At 38.7% G+C, this 22676-nt stretch overlaps 1 protein-coding gene across 1 annotated transcript in view; it reads left to right on the top strand.

Annotated features, from left to right (window-relative positions):
- The first annotated feature begins 19511 nt into the window (after positions 1-19511).
- SLC30A8 (solute carrier family 30 member 8) overlaps positions 19512-22676 on the top strand; it is a 34704-nt gene continuing 31539 nt past the window's right edge. The window contains exon 1 of the mRNA XM_019713162.2: positions 19512-19740. Coding sequence (XP_019568721.2) covers positions 19670-19740 — 71 coding nt within the window. The 5' untranslated portion in view covers positions 19512-19669. The remainder of the gene's footprint in view (positions 19741-22676) is intronic.

Here is a 22676-nt window from a genome sequence, read left to right as displayed (position 1 = left end):
GATGACCCCACTCCAGTGGGAATGAGCACCTGTCCTACTGCCGTCAGAGTCGAGAATTCCGACACAGAACACTTAGGAAGAGGAGGTCTTTATCTCCTATAGTTTATCAAATTTCTCTAGGTAATTGCTATTGTACGGCCCGTCTACAGCAAGAAATCACTGTTAGATGAAATTAGATTGAGATTTGGATGAGAAAAACCATGCTGTTTGACTGACAAGAACCATTGCCGAACACCGACCTTCCTGTTTCATACCCCCTCTCATCTTGCCCCTCTGAAGTGTTATTCAGAGTTCTCAGCACCTCGCTGGACCCCAACGGGGAGCACACTTCACATACGGTGATGACGTAGAGTGGAAAATCAATCCGGAGGAATTAAGTTTTATTATTGAACGTTTACGCGGTGGGGTAATCACTAGCGTTAATTCCCCCATCAAAGGTTAAGCTGACCCCTGTCAGCTTTAAATCCCTGGCCTTCCTATTGCATGGTGTTTCATTTTTAAAAAGTGAATTAATTGGCTGCTTAGTGAGCCAGAGGCTCAAGATTCCTACTTCTCCTCACTCAGCAGATTTTCAGCTCTGTGAGATTTGGAGACTGGACGTTACTGAGAGGACCAGCGGGGGTTGTGACAGAAAACCATCCTCGTGTAGCTTATGTTTCCCCAGCCATAAAATATGCCAAAGCTGTGTGAAAATGACCAAGTCAGTCCTCCAGAATGACTGCCAGAGGGGCCTCAAGCAACCTCAGAAATGAGAATGAGGAGATCTGAATTATATTTTAGGTTCCCCAAGATCATAATCTTCTTTGTTTCTCTCTCTGGAAAACCAGCAAGAGAACTGCTCTAGTTAGCATGTGATGCAGACAAATTTGTGACTAACTAAAGGTTCTGTCTGCCAAGTATCATCCCTGTCCGCCATTCTGTCCTCCCTTTTCCTATCAGTCTTCTTTTCCAACTCTGTTCCTTTTTGGGGTACTTACTTCCTTTGTGCACCCGCCACCCTGGACCCCTGTGGTCACATCCCCAAGCCCTTCATCAGGTTTGCATTTTTTTTTTTTTTTTTTTAATTTTTTTAGCAGCAGCAAGTATTCACATTACAATTATCCTTTCATGAGTATAATTTTGTGTCACTCCAGAAACAGGCACTGAGCACCTACTATGCATTAGGCAGAAGACAAACAAGGTCCTTGCTCTCCCTGAGATTCCTTTTGGGTGAGGGAGGCAGATGCTGGCCAAACAAATAAATGAAATAGGTTCATTTCAGTTAGCAACAGGAGGAAGAAAGACAGCTCATCCGTATATGACTGAAGATAGGGGTGAGGGTCGAGAGACACTCTCTACAGAGAAGTTGAGTAAGCGCTCACTGAGGCAATGGGAGATGAGCTGAGGCCTAATCCACGAGAAGGGGCCAGGCATTCTGAGATGTGAGATGTGGAGAGGATTGTCCCAGACAAAGGAACTGCAGATGAAAAGCCATTGGTGGCTCCAGATTTTTCATCCAGGAGGAATTTGGGGGTAGGCTGATAGAAAGGGGGATGGGGGTTTCAGGTCTTATCTGGAAGCTGCATTTGCAGAGCAAGAGCATTCTTTTTGCTTATGTCGTGTGCTTTTACTGTGTAGGGCTTGGGGAAGGTTTGTAGAGATTTTTATGGAAGGGGAAGAGCTCCCCTGCCAATGGCATATGTGTGACTTCTGCTCATAAGGGCTATGACTGAGATACAATGCAGGGTAGAATATGGGCAATTCCAAGTATCCTAGCTATAAGTCCACTCTTTTCTATTCTGCTCCAAAAAACATACCAGAATGCATGAGTGGCATAATTATGGGTATTATTGTAAAGTATGCTTTGATTTTTACATAAAAAAATTAGAATTAGAAGTGTGAATTACACATTACTCCCAGCACACCTCACAAACTGGTAGGGAGCCTGGCTGTCCTTTCTTCTTGCCACCATCAGCACCGCTTCTCAGGTAGCTATTATGGTGAAATTGGAAATGTTCTGATGGGTTAGTTTATGTTCAAGTGTCTGTAGGAAATAGTGACTTCCTATGTTTATTCTCCAGGTATGTGCATTTTAGTAGGGGCACTGGTTTCACTAGTAGGAAGTGCTTGGATGTGGGTGAGTTCAATCATGAGTCAGACTTTCCTGCAAAAGCCCTTCCTACAACTCCTGAAACTCCTCCGTGTAGCTCTTCTCCACCCATATAGCGTTGCCTATGATCCTAATGTTTCAGAACACTGCTCCCACTCCCTACTGCTTTGTGGCTTTTAGGCTCCTGAAAATCAACATTGATTTAAGGTGGTCAAGACATGGAAACAACCAAAGTGTCCTTGATAGCTGACTCAATAAAGAAGATGTGGTACATATACACAATGGAATATTACTCTGCCATAAGAAAAGATGAAATAGTGCCATTTGTAACAACATGGATGGATCTTGAGATTATTATGCTAAGCAAAATAAATCAGACAGAAAAAGCCAAGAACCATGACTTCACTGATATGTGGGATACAAAACTGAAAGCAACAAAGGAACAAAACAAACAACTGAGAAACAAAAACTCATAGACACAGACAATAGTTCAGTGGTTACCAGAGGGTAAGGGGGGTGGGGGGTGGTAGATGAGGATAAAGGGGGATCAAATATATGGTGATGGAAGGAGATCAGACTCTGGGTGATGAACACACAATAGGATTTATAGATGATGTAATACAGAATTGTACACCTGAAATCTATGTAATTTTACTAACAATTGTCACCCCAATAAATTTTTTAAAAATGTAAAAAAGAAAAGAAAAGAAAAGAAAATTAACAGCGTAATACTCTAGAAATGCTTAAGACTCAAAAAGTAATAAAAAATAATTGGTAGCTACCAACATTTTTATCCTCCTAGAAGACCTGTCCTCCAAAGATTTTCTATTCATGTCAATTAACAGGGTTCTCTTGAATAATAACAGAAAAACAATAACAATTATAACAACAGCTGATACAAATGGTGTTTCCTGTGTGCCACGCTCGGTTCTGAGACTTTACTTATGTTGACTCATTTAATGCTTGCAATAATCCTGTGTAGTACTATTGCCCACCCCCATTTTATGAAGGAAAAAAATGGAGGCTCTTATGCTAAATTCCCACACTTGCGAAAGGGTGGATATTTGGGAACTCTGAAATATGTAACAGTACTTCAATAAGAGCTTCAACCACGGAGTCACATCCCAAAGGACGTGGTTTATTAATCACCAAACTAATTTCTGCAGAATATGCCAAAGGCTTCCACTGTTGGGGAGGAAGATGTCTTATCAATAAAATTTATTCTTGTGAGAGAGGGCTGTGAAGCTACAGGGAGGTTTTAACTTTTAATTATTAAAGAGTGAAATAGAATTTCAGATGAATCCCTTAGATGTAATTTATATTGCAATGTTTTATGTTGCTTTTATGTACAGATGTCAGGAAAGATGGCTCTACATGAATATTGCAGGATGAAGGGAGGGCTCAAGGTCTCAGCTCCAGAGATGAAAGTCTCTCTGTCTTCTCAGCAGGGAGCCACTAGCGTCTCAAGGACCAAGATGATGAAATCTTCATTGAAACCTTAAAGGTTAGAGGCAAAAATCCTTTCAGACTAAATATTTGGCTTCTAAGGTAAAACTGCAAGTCAATGCTAATACCGTGTTTCCCTGAAAATAAGACCTGGCCAGACCATCAGCTCTAATGCGTCTTTTGGAGCAAAAATTAATATAAGACCCAGTCTTATTTTACTATAAGACCTGGTATAATATAATATAATATAATATAATATAATATAATATAATATAATATAATATAATATAATATAATATATAATATAATACCGGGTATAACATAACATAACATAACATAACATAACATAACATAACATAACATAACATAACACTTATATATGACCGGATTTTACATTAATTTATGCTCCAAAAGATGCATTAGAGCTGATTGTCCGGCTAAGTCTTATTTTTGGGGAAACACAGTAGCAGGGTCTTTCTCATCTTCTTTATTTTTATTACATTTGCCTATATTCCTTCAGAATTCATTTCCTGGAGGTCACGAACTATATAATTGCTTCTCTTGTCCTAATTTCTTAAAGACTTTCAGCTTTTGCAAATCTAATTCAGAAACATTCTGGGTTATTTTTCTAGCTCAGATACTATACCTTTTGTCTCTCTCTCAAAAACAAAAACAACACAAAAACACCTTACAAAACGATAGCTGCTCACAAATAAAATAAAAGCAACTGCCCATCTGTCATCATTGGTCCTTTAAAACTATAAGTTGTCTTTCTAGTTTCAACTTTTGACAAACAACTCAAAACACCTTTTCACAGACAGGTTATATGGTTATTTCAAATACTGTCTAAAACCTCTAGAAAGAGATGTGATTAAATTGGAAGCACAGATGACTGATACTCTTAAAATAATTGCTGCCTTAGTGACTCACCATGTGATCCCTGCCATTTATTATTACACTTTTTAAGTGAACTAATCTAAATTAAAATCTTCTAAGATCAATAACTCATTTTTTTTTAACCACAGAGCATTCTTAATGCATTGCCAGACCAGATAAGTCATATTTTCAGAACTTGAACGTCTATAGAAGCCCAAACTAATGCAGATTTGGAGTTATATTTTACAGCAGGCTCCCTTTTTTGCCCAAATACATTAAAAAAGATCAGCCATCCCAAGTGTAAATGTCTCTCAATAGCTCTTGTTCCTTCTCTCCGCATACCTCCTCTCTTGAAAGATATCATCATTTTCTTTTGATATGTGAAACTACTCCTCAAGCGGGTCTTTTATTACCTAACAACAATTTGAGTCATTCGTCTTTGCATTGCTATCAGGTGGTGGTAAAATTTTGGTGAACTTATAGAAAGAAAATATTGTAAACAATTCAGTTAAAGGTGAAACTCACTCTAAGATGAGGTATTGGCAACCAGGCAAACACCTCTGAGAGTCTGAGACAGGTCTGAGGTCCACGGGGAGTCAGAGTTGGGTAGAAATATGACTGTCCCCTTTTGTTTGGCTTCCATGCCAAGGAATACAGATGCTCTAATTTGAAAAGAACAGATCCAAGCTTTGATGAACTGTACCAGTAGGAGGGTTTCGAAGGAGGTTCCTGGTAGGCTCTACTTATAGAAAACTGAATGTGATGCTGATAAACGGTGAGGTTAGCAATAATTTCAGAGGTCCACTATGCTCACAAAGCAATTCGAAACTTTAGCTGCTATCTCTAAGCAACACACTTGCTTCATCAGTGTTGGTTAGGGAAGCATTTGAGACCTACTTACTCTGGGCTAGAATTCTGTACGAGTCAGCCCATAGTGACTCTTCTCCATGTTCATAATTTTGACTGAGTTTTCAAACAAGAAAGGAGACTCCTGGTCAATGCCAGGGCTCTGGCTGCTGAAGTATCCCTCTCCATTTGCCGCATCCACTTTAGTCAAAGAGGAAGCTAAGGGGAGTGAGAGACGAACATACTCTCTCAAGAATTATTCCACTGTCTTACCCTGACCACCCATTCAGCCATTCTTTCCTCTGGGCTGCAACCCTCTCTGCTCCCCGTTCCCATATCACATCATCTGATCCCAAGTGTGGTCAGTAAGCCTACATTTCATTGCGTGTGAATAATGACATGTGACAGTCTACCCTTACCGTGCTCTCAGGAGGCTTAGATCTCGAGAGGAGGTAGCAGAAGGCACAGTGCTATATAATATGAAATGTAAGGCATTCTTACAGTATCACCTGTGATATGTGGACTTTTACTGAAAAGGAAACCAGGCTATTACGTTATTTACATTTGACACTGCTTCATTGGGTGTTTATACTCAAGCTAATTACTTGTTAGTAACTAAGGCTTACAAGTGGTGACAGACTAGCTTTTGTATGGCCTGTACTCACTCTAATTGGTTTATCGTAGAATCGTATGTGGGAAAATGAGATTAAGAAACCTATTTGCAGCTGCAAAGTTTAGGCCCTGGCATACTTTAATAACCGTACTATATCCTGAGTTTGTGGAGGGCTAGGCAATATTCTAAATACGGTTCATAATCTCATTGAATAATGACAATAATCCAATAAGTTGGATGCTATTGTAATCATCGACTTTCAACATGTAAGGAAACTGATTAAGCCACTTATCCAAAGTTACCTAGCTTATAAATGGCAGAACTGGGATTCGATCCCAGGTTTTTTGCTCCCAGGGCTCATACCTTTGACTGCTGCCATATAGTTTCTCCTTGTCTGGACTCATCACAGCTTCCAACAGATGGGCTCACCACCTACGAGGATTCTGCAGCTGAGGGCTGACATCACTGTGGGCCCCAGATAAACCCATAGTCGAGGCAGGTGGTTTTAAACATTCTCATACTCTCATTTAGCAGGACTTGCACTCGAGCTCTGGGGGCTCCACTGAAGACCTCTGAACTGCCTGATCCCTCACTGGAACCTAAGTCTCCTTTCTGACAAATGAGTATCACAGAGCCTAGCAGTGTCCTTGTTGATGACCACAATTTGCCTTTACTCCACGGAGGACCTCAGTCTCCATTCCCCTCCATGCAGCTCTGTTCCTTTTCATGGAAATCCTTGCATCAATGGCTCTCCAAATTGTGACTGAGCTTGTTATGGCTTTTTGACATTGTACTGGACATTCCTCTCTACCATTAGAATATATATATACTCTATAGAATTGGAGTATAGAATTGGTCACCATTGCAGTGTTAACACTAAGCCAATTGCTTGGCACATTTGTTGAATGAATTAATGGGAAATTTCTGTATCTTCTGTCTCACCTTAGAGAGCATACCTCAGGCCAGGCTCCACCTCCTCCACCTTCACTCCTTGCCATTGGAAAATTAACCATCCTATCCTGGGACTAAGTTTTAATATATGACAATAGACAGAATGTGTCAACATTTAAACTCTCGCATTTACTCAGATGACACAGAGACTAAAGGTCTATTCTCCTGGCCCTCATGTTTTAAAAACGTGATCTTCCTGATTTTATGCAATGCATAAACAGACATCAGAATGAGATTAATGATGCTATTTGCATAAACAGGTTATCAATATTAAAATAAAATGATGAATCTTTAAATCTAACATTAATTAGAAACCTGAACTAATTTCATTATTAGCAACTAATATCTTGGGGACATGATTGTACTTCTTGAAATACTGAAAGGAAAGTTTATGATATCTTTTATGTACAGAGTAATATGAAAATTTCATAACATAAAGCAATGTTTGGCTTTTAAAATTATACTCTATTTAAAGCAATCATGTATTTCACCTTGTCATTTTTAACAGATTTTTTAAGGTATAATTTACCTACCACAAAACTCACCTGTTTTATGAGTACACTTCAAGGATTTTTAGTACGTTTACATAGCTGTGCAGGATCCTCACATTCTAATTTCTGAACACCATATGTCATTGTTAATGTAGCTCACATACAAGAGAGTTGCTTATTTTAATTTCTCAATTCACTTTAAGATATGATGGTACAAACCACAGAAAGGACCCTGACGACGTTGGGAGCTACTGATGAAGAAACTGAACAAAGAACCTGCACTGGGTATTGGCTGGTACAACTGTGTACTAAGTTGCTGTGGAGAACTTCCCGTTTTCTCCTTTTCCGTTTGCACTTGAGAAGCAAGTGCCTGGTTAGTTTTAACTTGACAGGCTCTTGACAGGCACTGTTCAAAGCAGAGAGAAAGTGGGGGAAGGGAGTGGATAAGCAGAGGGACCAACTGATCCCCAAGAGCAAATTCTCCAAAAATGGTGCATTTTCAGGCCCAGAGGCTCACAGAGAATATTGTCAGAGGCTAGAAGTGCTGCAAATGCTCATTCCCTGGACAGTAAAACCTGGTCTGAGGGGATGCAATCTTTTTCCAGAGGGAGAGGAGTAAAAAAGGGTTGTGTCACGCCTTCTCACTGAGAATATTTCCATTAGTTAGAAGAGGCTAGATCATGCTGCAAAAACAAAGAAGCCACAGAGCTCAGAAACTTACAGCAACAAAGATTTGTTTCCTCTGTCCAGTGCAGGTGAGTAGGGAGGCTTTTGCTCTTTCATTGTTGTCATTTAGGCACCCAGGGTGACACAGACTCAATTTCTACACATGCTTTTGTGGTTGCCACAGCACGGCAACATCAGTATGGGGGAAGTCTCACACTGGCATTTAAATACCTCAACCAGAAAGTAATTCATGTGACTTTCACCTTCAATCCATTGGGCAGAATTTATAACATGACCACATCCAGTCTTAAGGGGGCAGAGTAGTCCTCCCTTATGTACAGAAAGAGAGAAAATTTAAAAATCAGTGAATGGCAGTAAATATTGCCACATATATAGCACTATTTAATTAAATGGGGGGGGGAGAGTCAAGATACTAAAATTTTAGCATCAGAATTCTTTTTAGTGAGAGAACTCTTCTTATTTAGGAAAATATCTTGATAAGCATGTTAGTGTGAGGGTTGAGAGCTAACGAACTAGGCAACTGAAAAATTACTCCTGAATTACTCTGAGTGTGGTAAGTTTAAGAATTTGCTATGATTCCGAGAGGAAGAGACAAGAGTGGAAAAAGAATGACAAGATAGAAGTCAGTGAGATGGAGAGACTGAGACAAGGTAAGTGAAAGAGCAGGGAAAATCTTAAGCCTACTACAAAGAAGACTGAAGCATCTTTTCAGAACAATGATCACTACGGTTTCAGGTCAGATTTTTCACAGGGCTGCAATTTAACTTCCTCCTTCATCTTTGCGCTCAATCTTCAGTAAGTCAGCTACATTCATCAGTGCACAGTGTGTGTAGTGTGTGTAGATTTCTCTTGTGAAAAAACGAAGGACAGTTTCTTTTCTGATTTAATATACATAGAAGCAGAGCTGGGAGCCAACACCCTCCTTGCTGCCAAGAAAGTTGCCAAAATACAGGGAAGACTTTGGATTTCTACTTACAATGGAATTTGGAATTAAAGCCGAATATCTCAAGAAGCCAGGAGCGCCCCAGCTTATTTTATGGGTGTATACCTAAGATTTTTATCAGGAGAAGAAATGTGGGTGTTTAAGAAAGCTCTTTGTTGCATTTCCTGAGATTCTTGAATTTGGTCCCCAAATAGGGAAATGGAACTTGGTCTTATGGGTTTGGATTCTTTTCCTTTTTTCCTTTTTCCATTCTCTTCTACTTTTCATTGTTTCTTCGCATCTCACATGAAGAGACATCAGCCCAGATTTGTACACATTTAATGTGATCAGCGGCGGAACCAGTTCTTGCCAACAATTTTCATCCCTACTTCTGGAGCTTTAGATAACCTGTGTATTGTAGGAATTTCTTTTTAGCTCAGGGGAAATAATTTACCAAATGTGGTTGTGAATGGAGATATACATGGGTAATTGGTGTTATCAACCAGGCACTGTGGAGAGTAAGGCATATCTATCAGCAATGGCGCTTGAGGCTTGGAAAACCAATGTGACGTGGATGCTTGGAAGTATAAAGCTTCCCGCTAAGATTTTGCCAGGTGGTTGTGCTATGCCCTCTTCTAACTTCAGCTGCAATTATAAGGAAGGTAACATAGAAAAACAAATATTTATGCAATGACTGGGAAAGGCCAACTAGTTTTGCACCAATGAGAAATAATGCAGAACTTCTCATGTCTTATAGTAAATTGTTTCTCGCCACCTATATTTTAAAATGCATATATATACTATCCAAATGCACTTAGAAATTTAAATAGCACTTGAATAAAATGTTTTCTACAAGTTTTAGTAAGATAAATAAGCAATAAATTTCTGTATTTTGAGAGGAAAAAAATAATTAAAATAGAATCGAGGTGTGTAATAATTTCATTTAGTAAATGTCAGAGTTGCTTCCATAATGTATCAGCTTGCATGACTTTCTCCTTTCTCTTGCTGTCTTCTACCCCTGCAAGGAAGCATATATATAGCAAAGACAATGCCATTTAGCAGTGCAATTTCAAGCTTAATATGCCTACCAGCTCCAATTTTTTTTTAAGGCAGAGAAGTCCAGTCTTTATAGCTTTCCCTCCATTTTAGTTGACTTGATAACTAGATCTGAAAGTGCTTTGTGATTTTTTTTCATATTTCGTCAGGCAAAATTGCCTATCTGATTACAGACTGGTTTTATATATGAAGTATTCATATGGATATCCTTTATTTAATAATTATTGTTATCTTTATAAGTGGAATTCATTTTATATAAAGTATTACATTTAATTTTTATAACAATCCTACGACAAAAATAGAATTATCCCATTTTCTAGATAAGAAAACAGGTTCAGAAAGGTTATGATAACCCAGCTAGTGAGTAGAGTCATACCCAAGTCATTGTAAGTGCAAAGGTTTACTCTGAATCACTATGTAATAATTTCTCATCAGTATGCTCCATCATCCATCCATCCATCCATCCATCCATCCAATCATTCATTCTTTTGTTCACTGATTTCTAAAAATTGTATTATTCACCCATGATACACCAGATACTCTATACCAAGAACTTGGGATACATACAACCATGTGAAACAGCAAAGCTCTTACCCACCAAAAACTTACATTCTTGTAGGAGTGAGATCAGAAACAAACAAACAATACAGACAGTAAGACAGACAGTGATACTGTCTCTGAAAGGAATGGAGGGGAGAAGCTGGATATGGCTGAGATCAATCACACTGCTTTTCACAGGGCAATCTGAGAAGGGCTCTCTGAGGAGGGGATATCTGATCTGAGATCTTCAGGATGAGAAGATGGCATCCTTGTGCCCAGGCAGAAGGAGAAGAAGTGTTCCAGGAAAAGGAGGCAGCACTGGGGAGGTGTCTGAGAGGGCCATTTGCAGGCAATGGAAGCTAACGCTTTTGAGTGCCCATTTTGAAAACCAGGTGACTAGTTCAGTGGAAACTACCCATAATTACTCGCCATGCTGCTCTCTAGTACAGAGGCCATGGGATGTGTTCTCTGGTTTTTGCTGATGACCGTAAGGCCACTATTACATCTTTAGGTGTTCATTTTAGGTAAAGAATTCGAAAGTCTATTTGTAATGTGTACCCCATTTATTTTTGAAACCTAGGAGAAAGAAGTCTCAGGTGGAAGTTCTTAAAGGAAAGTTATGGGCAAGTCATACTTCTAATTAGTTTTTTCACATTACTTAATGTCTTCATTAAAATACTTCTTTTGGTAGCCTTCCCATTTCCTCTCATCTACTGAATCATAAGTTGCCGCCTGTAAACACTATGCTGACGAGTAATAACTGAAACTTTCTGTACAAGAGATCTTCGACGTAGAGTGACAAGGATAATTTTGCCCTTAGGGTGTTGGAAGAGATATTATTTCTTCTGCACTGTCATTGCTTCAACGATTAGACTAAGCCAGAAAAGCTTCACCTTCTTGTGACATATCTGGGAAAGACAGGAAAATATTTGCATTCATATGACAAAGTAAATGTTTCATTCTAAGTTGCCTGACTGTTCAGAACAATGTTATAAGCTGTGTTGTCTGTAATTTTCAGGCTCCAGAGAGTGAGATTTCCTTTTTACAGCCACGAGAAACTATAAGATAATGTGTGATCTGTGATATCGTTTTTGATTGACAGAGTCAGATCTAATAATGCAAGGGGCTAAGCTAGGAGCTTCTAAAGTCTAGTGTTGGCATTGAAGAGAACTGGGGCTCATGATATGCACTTTGGTAGTCACTCTGTTCAGGTTTTGTGAATGAGTGTTATACACTCCAAGTATAAATATATTGGCTGTACTGTATGCTAGTTTGTGATTACTATGGTATGTCACCAACACTGAATGAATCGCTTTTCAAAGCCGTTCTCTCTTAGATTATAAATTCACAGGGAGCAGGAATTGTGTCTAAGTCACTAGAGGTTGGCATGGGCTTAGAGCTTAGTGTTAGCCGTAAGAATTTCGTCAAGACTTGGGAGGAAGAGGAGGATGGGGTTGAACTGCCAATTGTTGTGTTGAGCAACATCTCCGAGGGCATCTGGTTTCTACTTTCACTTTTATGAAAAGCAACTTCTGTGAACTTTTTAGTCTGTTCAATTTGCTGGTAATCAAGTCAGGAGGTAGGACATGGAATTGTACGTGCTGACTCACTGAGGAGTTATGGAATAGTGGCCACAACCATCAAATCTTATCGGTCCAGTAGGTAGACAGCTGGGAGTCTTCCAGCAAAAGCAAAAGGAAAGAAAATAGCTTCAGTTATCACTGCTGCCTTTGGATTCACCAGACAGCAGCCTCATAAAAATTGGGCAGATTTGCTTTGAAAAGGTGTACGTGAAAGAATTTTTAGGTTTGTGAAACGAATGTACATGATACTACAATGGTGGATACATGGTATTACACATTTCTCCAAACCCACATAGTGTACCAACACTGAGAATGAACCCAAATGTAAATTACATTGGGTGAAATGCTGTGTCGCAATATAGGTTCATCCTAACAAATGTACCATTCTGATGGGGATGTTGATAATGGGGGAGGCTGGGCACGGGTAGGGGCCGGGTATATGGGAAATCTCTGCACCCACTCAGTTTTCTGTGAATAGAAAACTGTGGTAGAAAATAAAATCTATTAATAATTAAGAAATGACATGTAAGTAATTAACTGTTGACAGGCTTATAAGTCATTCCTAAAATACAATTAAATTGGACTGCAAAAAGAAAAGGATGTGTGTGTGTGTGTGTGTGTGTGTGTGTGTGTGTGTGTGTGTAAGTCTATTTGTGCCCAGAAATGTACAAGGAATTCCATGAAGATATTCAGGATATTATTAAAATTGATTTATTCTCTGGGTCTTAACATCGGTAGGAAGACTTATTATCTACCTTCTTGAACTTTAAAGATACTCTGCTGTGTATATACATGTTACTTTTTAAATTAAAAATATGTTGCAAATGTTTATTTAGGTGCTATTTATCTTATGGTACATTTAAAACAATTTTATCCATAAATGACTTCTCAATATTTAATATATTTAACAATGTTAAAACTTGGGAAGTATTTTGTTACCTCTGAAGGAGGAAAGGGATTAGTTTTACTCACAAGAGTCTTTAGAAGTGGCCGAGTACTGTCATTCAAATTTTCCTGGTTAGGAGATTGGGGCAGATAGAAGCAAACTGTCAGTAAAAGGGCAGAATCAGAACTTGCAGCCCCCAAATCTACCAACTGGCTGCATTCAGCATGACAACATGGTCAATTTAAAATGGTGGTCAGGCTGGATTCAGGTGTCAAATAAGTTAGCCTTGAGGAGAAATATCCTCAGAAAAGAGTTTAATACACACAAATACACCATATTGCCTAAGCCACTGGGTTGAAATTAAATAATCACATCTACCCAGCAAAGAGTTAGAATTAGCAGTAAATGACCATGTGGATTAAAATGGAATGTCCAAGGGCCTTCAACCTGGTCACTCAACAGTGGAAAAGATGTGTTTGAGCAGACAATGAATCCAATGTATTCAAACCTTAGGACTAATAAGCACACTTCACTTTAATTAGGGGCCTGGTCTTTATTAAAAAGTTAAGGAGAAATGACTATGTGGTACAAAGCAGATTAAAAAGAACTATTCCTCAGTGGCTGACGGTAACATCCATAATAATGACGATTCTAAGACATGATGGAGACTTAGTAGTCATTGGGATATTACAATAATCAGAATCGAATTTCTCCTTGTTTCCTTCAATAGAAAATGGCTAAGGGGCATCTGAGTTTACAATTGATCAGCTGTCTTGGAAACTAACTTGTGATTAGGAAGCAGGTTATGCTAAATCCCATTCCAACCAACTTCTATGAAAAACTGTTCATACTGTTTTGTCATATTGATTTTTGTTGCATAAAAGTACTATAGGAGGACATCGTTGTTGTCTGTATCTTAAATATTATATTTGTAGCAGTTTAATCTGAATGTTCATAATGTTTTAAAGTTATTCTGCGAATGATGAAGTATCACAATTCTGCTGAAGACTCCGAGAAAAATGTTAGTTTTAAATTATGAAGGTTCGAGGGGAATATCATCCTAGGCACAAAAGGTTTTCGAAAACCTGTTGCCAAATATATTTTCAATAATGTGTTAAGTGTTCTCTTGTTATAACAAAATAAACACTTTTCTTTTCTTTTGGAGTTAGCTGACTGAGAGAAAAATGGAAGAGCCCATCACCTCACTGACAAATATCTGGGTGACTGAGGAGAGTTTAGGTTGCAAAAGGTAAGATGCTATCTCAGTTGTTTGCATTGGACACAAATTTCAAAGAACTCATCCCCTGATGGCGGGCGTGAGATTTGCTACAATTGGATTTTAGCAGCATTTTAAATGTAGGCTCACTGGAAACAAATTCATTAATACCCAAAGAAGAAATGAATTAGTTGCAATGTCTTGTGTGTGCTTCTGAGCAGAAAACCCAGCTGCCGACCCTTGATGCATTTTGGGTTTATGAAAAGCAATGGCTCAGTCTCTCAGGGGAAAGCTTCCAGGCAGCTTCTGTCATCTCCTGGACTATCTCCTGAGAAGCAGTCTTGTCAGTCTCGCATCAAATAAATCCAGGCTTCAAGATTTAGAGAAGATGAGTATGCCTTTGCTCTCTTGGCATTCATCTGGGGACGTGCTGTGAAATCCCTCTCCTAGGAGGAATTATGGGCCCCTCAAGACCTTTCACTAAAGGAAAGTAAACTGTACTGATGAAAATTAAATGGTGGCATTCTAGGTAATGAAAAGAGGGCTCTCATTTTTAAATTCAGGCATTTAGTGCTTTAGTTTTTAGTGACTGTGTATTCGCAGATCAAGGAGTTGGAATATTAAAAAGTAGTTTTTTCTCTGTGCTTCTTGTTGTAAAATCATGACTTTGGTTCTCAGAACTCTCTCTTGCTCACCAATATAAATAAAATAAAGAAGAGAGACATACACAATTGTGAGAATGTGAAGCTAGCAGAATAACTGCTTGGGAGTTTGCAAGACATGGTCCAGCATATTTAGCTCAGAGGGTGCATTTAAGGGTTAATTAGTTTAAATTTGCAGTGCTTGGAGAAGGAAGTGTGGGATGTAGAGACTAATCAATCAAATATATATTTCATAAACATTTTAACAACCTAGCCCTAATATTTCCCCCACCAAAACACTGCTAGTTTATTTTTGTATTATTTATTTGCATCTATCAGGCTTAATAAATCTTTCTTTTATTGTTTTAGTATCAATATTTTTTCACGTCTCTCTTTTTGCAACAAATACAAATTGTATTTGCACTGGAATATTTCTACAGCTTAATCTCTTTAAAAACCAAAATGATAAAAAAAAAAAAAAGTTATGTAGTACAAATTTATCAAGAAGAAAATAAAATTCAAATGACTTTCAGTCCATTTTCAAGTGAAAGCATAAAATATCAGGGAATGGTTTATGTTTTATACATGTTTACTTTAGATTAAAATGAAATTTTCGTAATGTGCTTTAAAATACAATCCAATTAAATTTCCAGTGTCTTTGTTTTCAAGTTCCTGGATGGAACTTTTGAAAACCTCACACTACGGTAATAACCATAAAACCACCTTGCTAAGGAAATGGTACCCAATTTAGGAATAACATCTTTATAGTCTGTGTGGGAATACACAAATCCAGAAACTTCAGTAGATGATTACATTGATTGAGTTTGCATTTTATCTCCTGTTGTGCCAATAAAGAGGACACATTCTGAATGGCACTCGGCTGCTAAGCAGGTGATACGAAGGAGGCACGAATCCTTTATAGTAGAAAGTTGAGGCCAGGGAATTTGAAGGATCTATTCAAGTCATATGGCTTACGGCAGGTTCGAATCCCCAGGTCTACTTTCCAATAACCTTTACTCTTCCTTGTTGGCTTCTTCCATTCATGGGCAGTTCTTAATCTGCTGCTGAGCCTGGGACCAATTTCTCAGGGACAGCCAAGGCATTTTACTTAGACAAGGCTAAAAGTCCATAGCAAGTCACTCGTATATAAAACGGGTTATATGCCAGATAACTATGCTAAGAATTTTTATACACATCATCTCTTTTACTCTTCATAAGAACTCTCTAAGATGGATTCTATTAATGCATCCATGTTACAGATAAGAAACTGAAAACCACTGAGGCCAGGTAACTTGTTCAAGGTCACCCATAAAAGAAAGGGATCAAACGAGAAACTGAAACTAAGTCTTATTTGAAAGACCATCTTTAAACTGTCTCACTATACTGCCTTTCCAGTCAAACAAGAGAGAGGCAAACAGGATGAAAACTCCACATTATTTAAAAAGAAGCACAAGCACAATTTTCATGCCTTTTTTTCATTTTTTTTTTTTTTTTTTTTTTTTTAGGTTAGGTAGGTGCCAACAATGGAAACAGGAAATATTTCTGAAATACTTCTGAAATACAAGTTGGAATTCTGGGGATGCAAATGCTGAGAACATGGCCCTTTAGTGTCTAGGGATGATCAGGTGGTTTTGCATAAATACACACATCCTTTCTGCAAGTGAAATAGCAAACAATGTGTAAGACACCTGTGTAAATTATTTTTGCACAAGTATTAGCTACTGTTTGTAAAATCCTATTAAGTAATTGCTGCCGACAACAGCTAGCCCTGAGGAGCCAAACTAGTTCTTGGTTGTGGCAGAGATGCTCTTGGGGCTGACAGAATATTTATTCCCAGAAGTAACTGTTATAAATTGCATTTTGCCCCTTCAGTTGCTACAAGCTTGTGATGGAGAGTGGGCGGAGAGGACAACCTATAATTCAGGATGGCTTGGAAGCCGGTTGCCTAGGAAACTGGGATGAGCAGCATAATATCCACCAAAATCAACTGTCAACAAGAGAGGAGATGTTCTTTTTTCATCTGTGCTGCTTTCCAAATACAAATTTTGTGCCTCTTGTGGAATCTGATTAGGGCCACCGGCCCTTGGTTCGCAGTGCGTGCCAAAGTGGCCAAAGGTGAGTCTGGGAGGGTGGAAATGTTTCATACACGTTGCGCTGACGATACACTGGGGGTAGGTAGACAACGATGTAGTTAAAAAGAGTTTGAAAAACGATAAAGCGACCAAGAGATGAACAGTTTACATCACGTAACATGCAGGCATGTTCTTGATCATAACTGATCTACATCTAAATGTACTGCAGCAAAACTCACATGTTTTTAACGTAAAAGTTTCATTTGCTGTCATCTGCTATTCTCTACTCTTATGCTACTTGCATCAGAAGCTTTGGTTTATAGTAAAGTAGCTATGTTCAAGGGTAGCACTTGGAAATTCACAAACCTTTGATGAAAATAGGACCTAATTTCCCAATACTTTTAAAATATGCACACCTATTTTTTATTTTTTAAGTGCATCATCCATGTGCACATACATATTTTATAGGTGTGTAGATATGTGTGCTTATATATTTAAGTCAAATAATATGAATTGCTTATTGTAGGCAATATTGGACCTATAAAAATGACAATTTCATATGGTTGAACTTATAAATAAATAGGAGAGATGATAGAATACATGTTTTTTGGAGCAGTATTTTCTTGTCCTTTTTTTGCTTGGGTCCCATTCTCTCATTTCCCGTCTCTACCTTATCCTGTCCTATATTAATCCTCCTCTGCCCTTCTCATATGCCTCACTCTATCCTGGCCTCAGCACGCAATCTACTTTAACAACATAATATGTGTCTCCATAGTCATAGAATCATAAAAAGACATAAATATTTCTGTGCATCCATATACATGCTAGTGACAAAACTCATTGCACAGAATCTTAAACTTTCAGATTGTTTTTTCCTGTTGCTATCTATAGCCAAATGCTCTCTTTCTTATATTTGAATATTGCTTATCTTCTCCCCTTTGCACTTGTCCTTAATGGATTTCAGCCTAATTTTAAGTAGTTTCCTCAGTTCTTGATATTCATTTACTCGAATTCTATTTGTCTCATATGTGCTAGAAATGACAAGTAATTCAAGCTGTAAAGTGTGGCAATGCGCCGCATAGATGTGTCGGATTAGCAATTCTTTTCTGGTTTCCTACTTTTGTCTCCACAGAACTATTATTTTGCAAAGTTAAGTATCCGAAAAGGAATTACTTTGTTTTTTATTCTGCTAACACAAGACCCAGAATTTCTCCTGCAAAGGAAAAATGGCCGCTCAGAGCCCTTTCTCTGGCCTCCATCTGTCAGAGCAAAGTTAACACTCAGTCAGGCAATAGGGTCATATGAAAAGACTTTAGAATTAATGCTATAGATGAGAGTGTTGAAAACCTTCCCCAAGAAGTACAGCTTCACCACAGATGTGACAAGCAACTCGACAGTCTCACTCTCAGACAAAGGTGATTCTCTTCTCACTGCCTATTGCATTTGCCACTGAATTCCATTCTCCTGGTGGGGACAATATTTATTAGGTCATGTGGGAGATCTCTGCTCACCAAGATGGACCAACTGTCAAGATGCGGGGCCATTGGACTATTATTCTGGGACTACACTACTCCGAGTTTTCTCACCAGGACGTGAGCGTTGACAGAGGAAAAGGAAAGGAGGACCCGGTGGTCGGATGTATGCCCTTTTCTCCACTCTGTACACCCCTGCACGTGTCTGGACAGGTCATGGACACTCTGACCCTCACACACATGCCTGCCGTTTAACCAGGATATCGCTGTTGGGCTAGCATATCTTTTCTTATTTGGAAAGGAAAGTTCTTTGCAATGAAATAAAATGTCAATTCCTAAGAGCTTGTGGTTGAAGCTCTCTGGGATCAGCTCAGAAAATTCCATTCCTAAGAGTTGTGATCAGTTTATCTGACACGGCTTCCTTGCGTGAGACTTTTATCCTCAGCAGAGGGGCCCTGGTCATGGAGAACACAGATCATTCCATTCCAATTCTTTATGGTTGCGGGCTGTTATTTAGAAGCTGAGTTTGCCCTCTGCCTGGCTATCAAAGGGTTTCAAAGCTGCTGCACCGGGAAGTGTTTCAGATTAGAGATTTAGTTAATAATCACCCATGTAATCACCCACTGTTCAGTACTGCAATCCCCCAATCGTCCTAAGAAAAGAGAAGTAATTCCTGACAACTGCTTAGCGTCATCTTAGAACTAAATGTCAGGATAAATGCTTTTAGGTTGAGAGACAGAGAGAGAGACTTTCCACCCCAAATAAAAGGAAAGGAAAGGAAAGGGAAAAACAAGAGTATCACACAAAAAGGTAGCTGTTTGCAGATCACCCAGGTGTGCTCTGAAGACCAAACGTCTACATCAGCAACTAGTAGGAAACGCCTGAGCTCTTCTATCTTTTAGAAAGCACAATGGAATCAGATAGCATGGGAAGTGCGCAAACACACACACACACACACACACACACACACACACACACACACACACACTTCATTTGATCCAACCTGCAAGTCTCCCTAGGAAAGCAGTTTCTGTGGGTGAGAGAATGAGGCCAGGGATATTCCAAGGACGCTGTCATTTTAGCAGACCTACCAAGAACATTGATGTAGGAGGCTTGTTATTTTAAGTTCCGGAAGAATTTTTCTTTCTTTTTTTTTTTTTGGAAAGTGAATAATTGTAATGCTGCTTTGCTCCCAAACCTGGACAGTGAGTTAAAGAGCAGCATCGACAACAATAAGAAGAACAACAACAAGAATAGCAAAAGCCCTCTTATCCTGGCCACCATGGAATTTCTTGAGAGAACTTATCTTGTGAATGACAAAGCCACCAAGATGTATGCCTTCACACTAGACAGGTAACAGACATCTGTTTCTGCTTCACAATTTTCTGTGTCTTCAATACTCAATAAATCCCTAAATCCTACAGCTTCAAAATTGGAAACTTCTGCTGTACAACTTGGGGGCATTTTGTAAAATTTTATAAACTGTTGGCTGACTTGTACAATTCATATCCTGAAACACGCAATACTCTATTTAGTTGATGTGATTACTTAAATAGCCTAAGAGCATGAAGGACACGCTTCATGAATGTATTTTTCACCTGTAGATTTCCTTACGGCAAATAGATATGTACAATCTAAGGTGTTTACCTTTCTTTTCCTCAATTTTTCCCACTTTTAAGATGGTTAGTAAATTTTCATCAAATTATATTTAGAAAGAATTAAGGCTTTTCAACTATGTGTCAAAATTGTAGTTAAATTGATCTTTAAATTATTTGCTATTTTCTTAATCATGTAATACCATGATCACATATACACCCCTGTAATAAAATTAGCTGAGTTTAACGTACTACGTGGTTCTAGTACCTTTTAATATGTCCCACAGTGCCACGTGCAATACATTCATTCTTTTTCCCTTATTTAAAAATTGTTGATTGAATACACCTGGATGTATAATGGAGAAAAAAACAGTCCTAGTCCCAGATCTCCGTCCTCTAAAAAACTTTGAGTCTATGTGGAACAAAAGTCAATTACAAAATTGCACATAAGTGCCATTCTGGGGCATTCAATGACAGTACCTCAAGGGAACCTAGCTTTGGGGGCCAGAAAAGGCTTTTCAGAAGTGATAGGCCAAGAACTGAAAAATAAAAAAGAAGTTAGAGTAAGGTTAGAAAAACCCACACAGGAAGTAGAGTTAGGAAAAGTTTTTCAGACAGAGTTAATTTTGTGCTAAAGGCAAACATGAAATGAAACAAGAATGAAAGTTTGGTGTGTTTGGGGAATTCAATCCAAGAGGGGAGCAAAGAGAACACACTCGGTATATATCAGTGAATGATGGAAAATCTGAAATGAATTCATGTTAGGAGCAGAATTTAAGATAATATTTACCAATTAATAATATGTGTAATGTTTGTGTTTGTTTCTTGGAGCCAAATTAATATTTCAAAGAGTAGCGACACTGTTTGATAGCATCTAATGTTTGAGCAACTGCAAAAGGACTTTCTCTTAGGATATTTACAATTTTGCTTAAAAATGCATGACAAAGAATCAAGCACATCTATTATCTCACCTTACAAGAATTCTCTTTCTTAGAAAATAATTATAAATGTGATTTATTGAGATCACAAACAACAAAGCTTTATGTTAGGTCAGGCAGACATTTTGGACAGTAAATTATTAACACGAGGGATACTGTTATTGTAATAGAGCATCTCTATATTATTGAAATCTCTATATTATCGAAATAACAGTATTTCCCTTCTCATTAAAATAGACCATTAGTGCTCTGTTACACAAATAAAGCGAACCACTTATAGTTACAGGGTCTCATTGGCGTCATAAATGGATATGATTTTCAGGATACGGTGAAGATAAAGAAATGTCAAACTCATTTTCCTTTTCTTTTAAACCTGGAAGAGATTATTTATCCCAATCCCTTGTTTTACCAGTTAGGAAACTAAATGCCAGAGAAAATATATGCCTTTCTTTGGTTCAGATGTCTGGCTATGGCAGAGCTGGGATCTGGACCCACAGCTCCCGATGGTGAACATCGTATTCCCTTTCCTCCTCCATCTCTTCTTCACACACACTTTCATCATGTGGTCTCCCGAACCCTTCATCTATTTCCTCCTGAGGTCACAGGTACCTTGATTTCCTCACTTATCGACTTCTTTTCCTCACCTTCCCCCAATCTCCTTTCTCATGTATTTTGTTCTGTCTCTATTTTGTAGATAACTTTGTCTACTGTCAGTTCTTTTCTTTTCTCCTTCCTTCTCTTTTTTATTTATTATCAACTTTCTGTTATATTGCTACCAGCTATTAAGAAACTGAACCTGGAGGAATCTTTATTCTCTAATTCCACAAAAGGAGTGATTCATTTATCTATTGCTATGCAAAACTACTCCCCCCAGACCTAGTGGCGTAAACAACCATCATTTTATCACGTAAAATTCTGTGGGTCAGGATATGAGCAGGGCTCCAGGTGGAGCCAGCTAGGTTCACGCATGAGGCTGCATTCTGCTGGTTTCTGGGCTATGCTAAAAGCTCACAGAAGGCTTTCCTCACATGTCTGGGGTCTCTGTATTGGATGTGACTGGTCTTCGTTCTCCTTCCCCTGGCTTCTCTCTCTGTCTCTCTCTGTCTCTCTCTCTCTGTCTCTCTCTCTCTCTCTCTTCCTTTCTCTCTCTTTCTTTCTCTGTGTTGTCTCATTTTACCAGGTTAGCCTGGAGGTCTTTATATAGCAGCTCGGGGTAGCAAGAGAACACAGTGGGATTGGTTGTTCTCTGATAGGTCTTAGACAGCCTAAGCTCAGAACTGGCAAAGCATCATTCTTACCACATTTGATGGGTTCAAGTAAAGTCCCAAGACCCAGATTTAAGGGGCGGGACAATTGGTTCCATCTCTTGATGGCATGTATACAGGCAATGTTGGATGTCATCTTTACAAACATTTTACCACGGGAAGTAGTACTATTAGATCCTGTAGGTGCTGTGAACACTACTGTGTAGTCTCCTCTACCCCCTGATCTTCCAATTCCCATTCCAGTGGTGGGATTCCCTCTGCTTCGGGCTCCTGTAGCAAAGAAATACTTGTATAAAGTTGACCTACACAGTCATTATGGTTTTCTTGGTGCTGAGTAGGAGGGGTCAAATTTCTCTTTTTTCCAAATCATGTATTAAAGAAATGCAGGGATGTGAAGGCAAGGACAGATAGGAGGAACAAATTACTGGAATCTTTTCAGTATGGAGCCTTACGTGTGTGTGTGAAGGACGGCGAGACTTCTGGAATGGTGA

The sequence above is a fragment of the Rhinolophus sinicus genome, linkage group LG12 (assembly GCF_036562045.2).
Source record: "Rhinolophus sinicus isolate RSC01 linkage group LG12, ASM3656204v1, whole genome shotgun sequence".
Classification (NCBI taxonomy): domain Eukaryota; kingdom Metazoa; phylum Chordata; class Mammalia; order Chiroptera; family Rhinolophidae; genus Rhinolophus; species Rhinolophus sinicus.
Note: the sequence above shows the minus strand (reverse complement) of the source record. Positions and strands in the feature narration are given on the sequence as shown.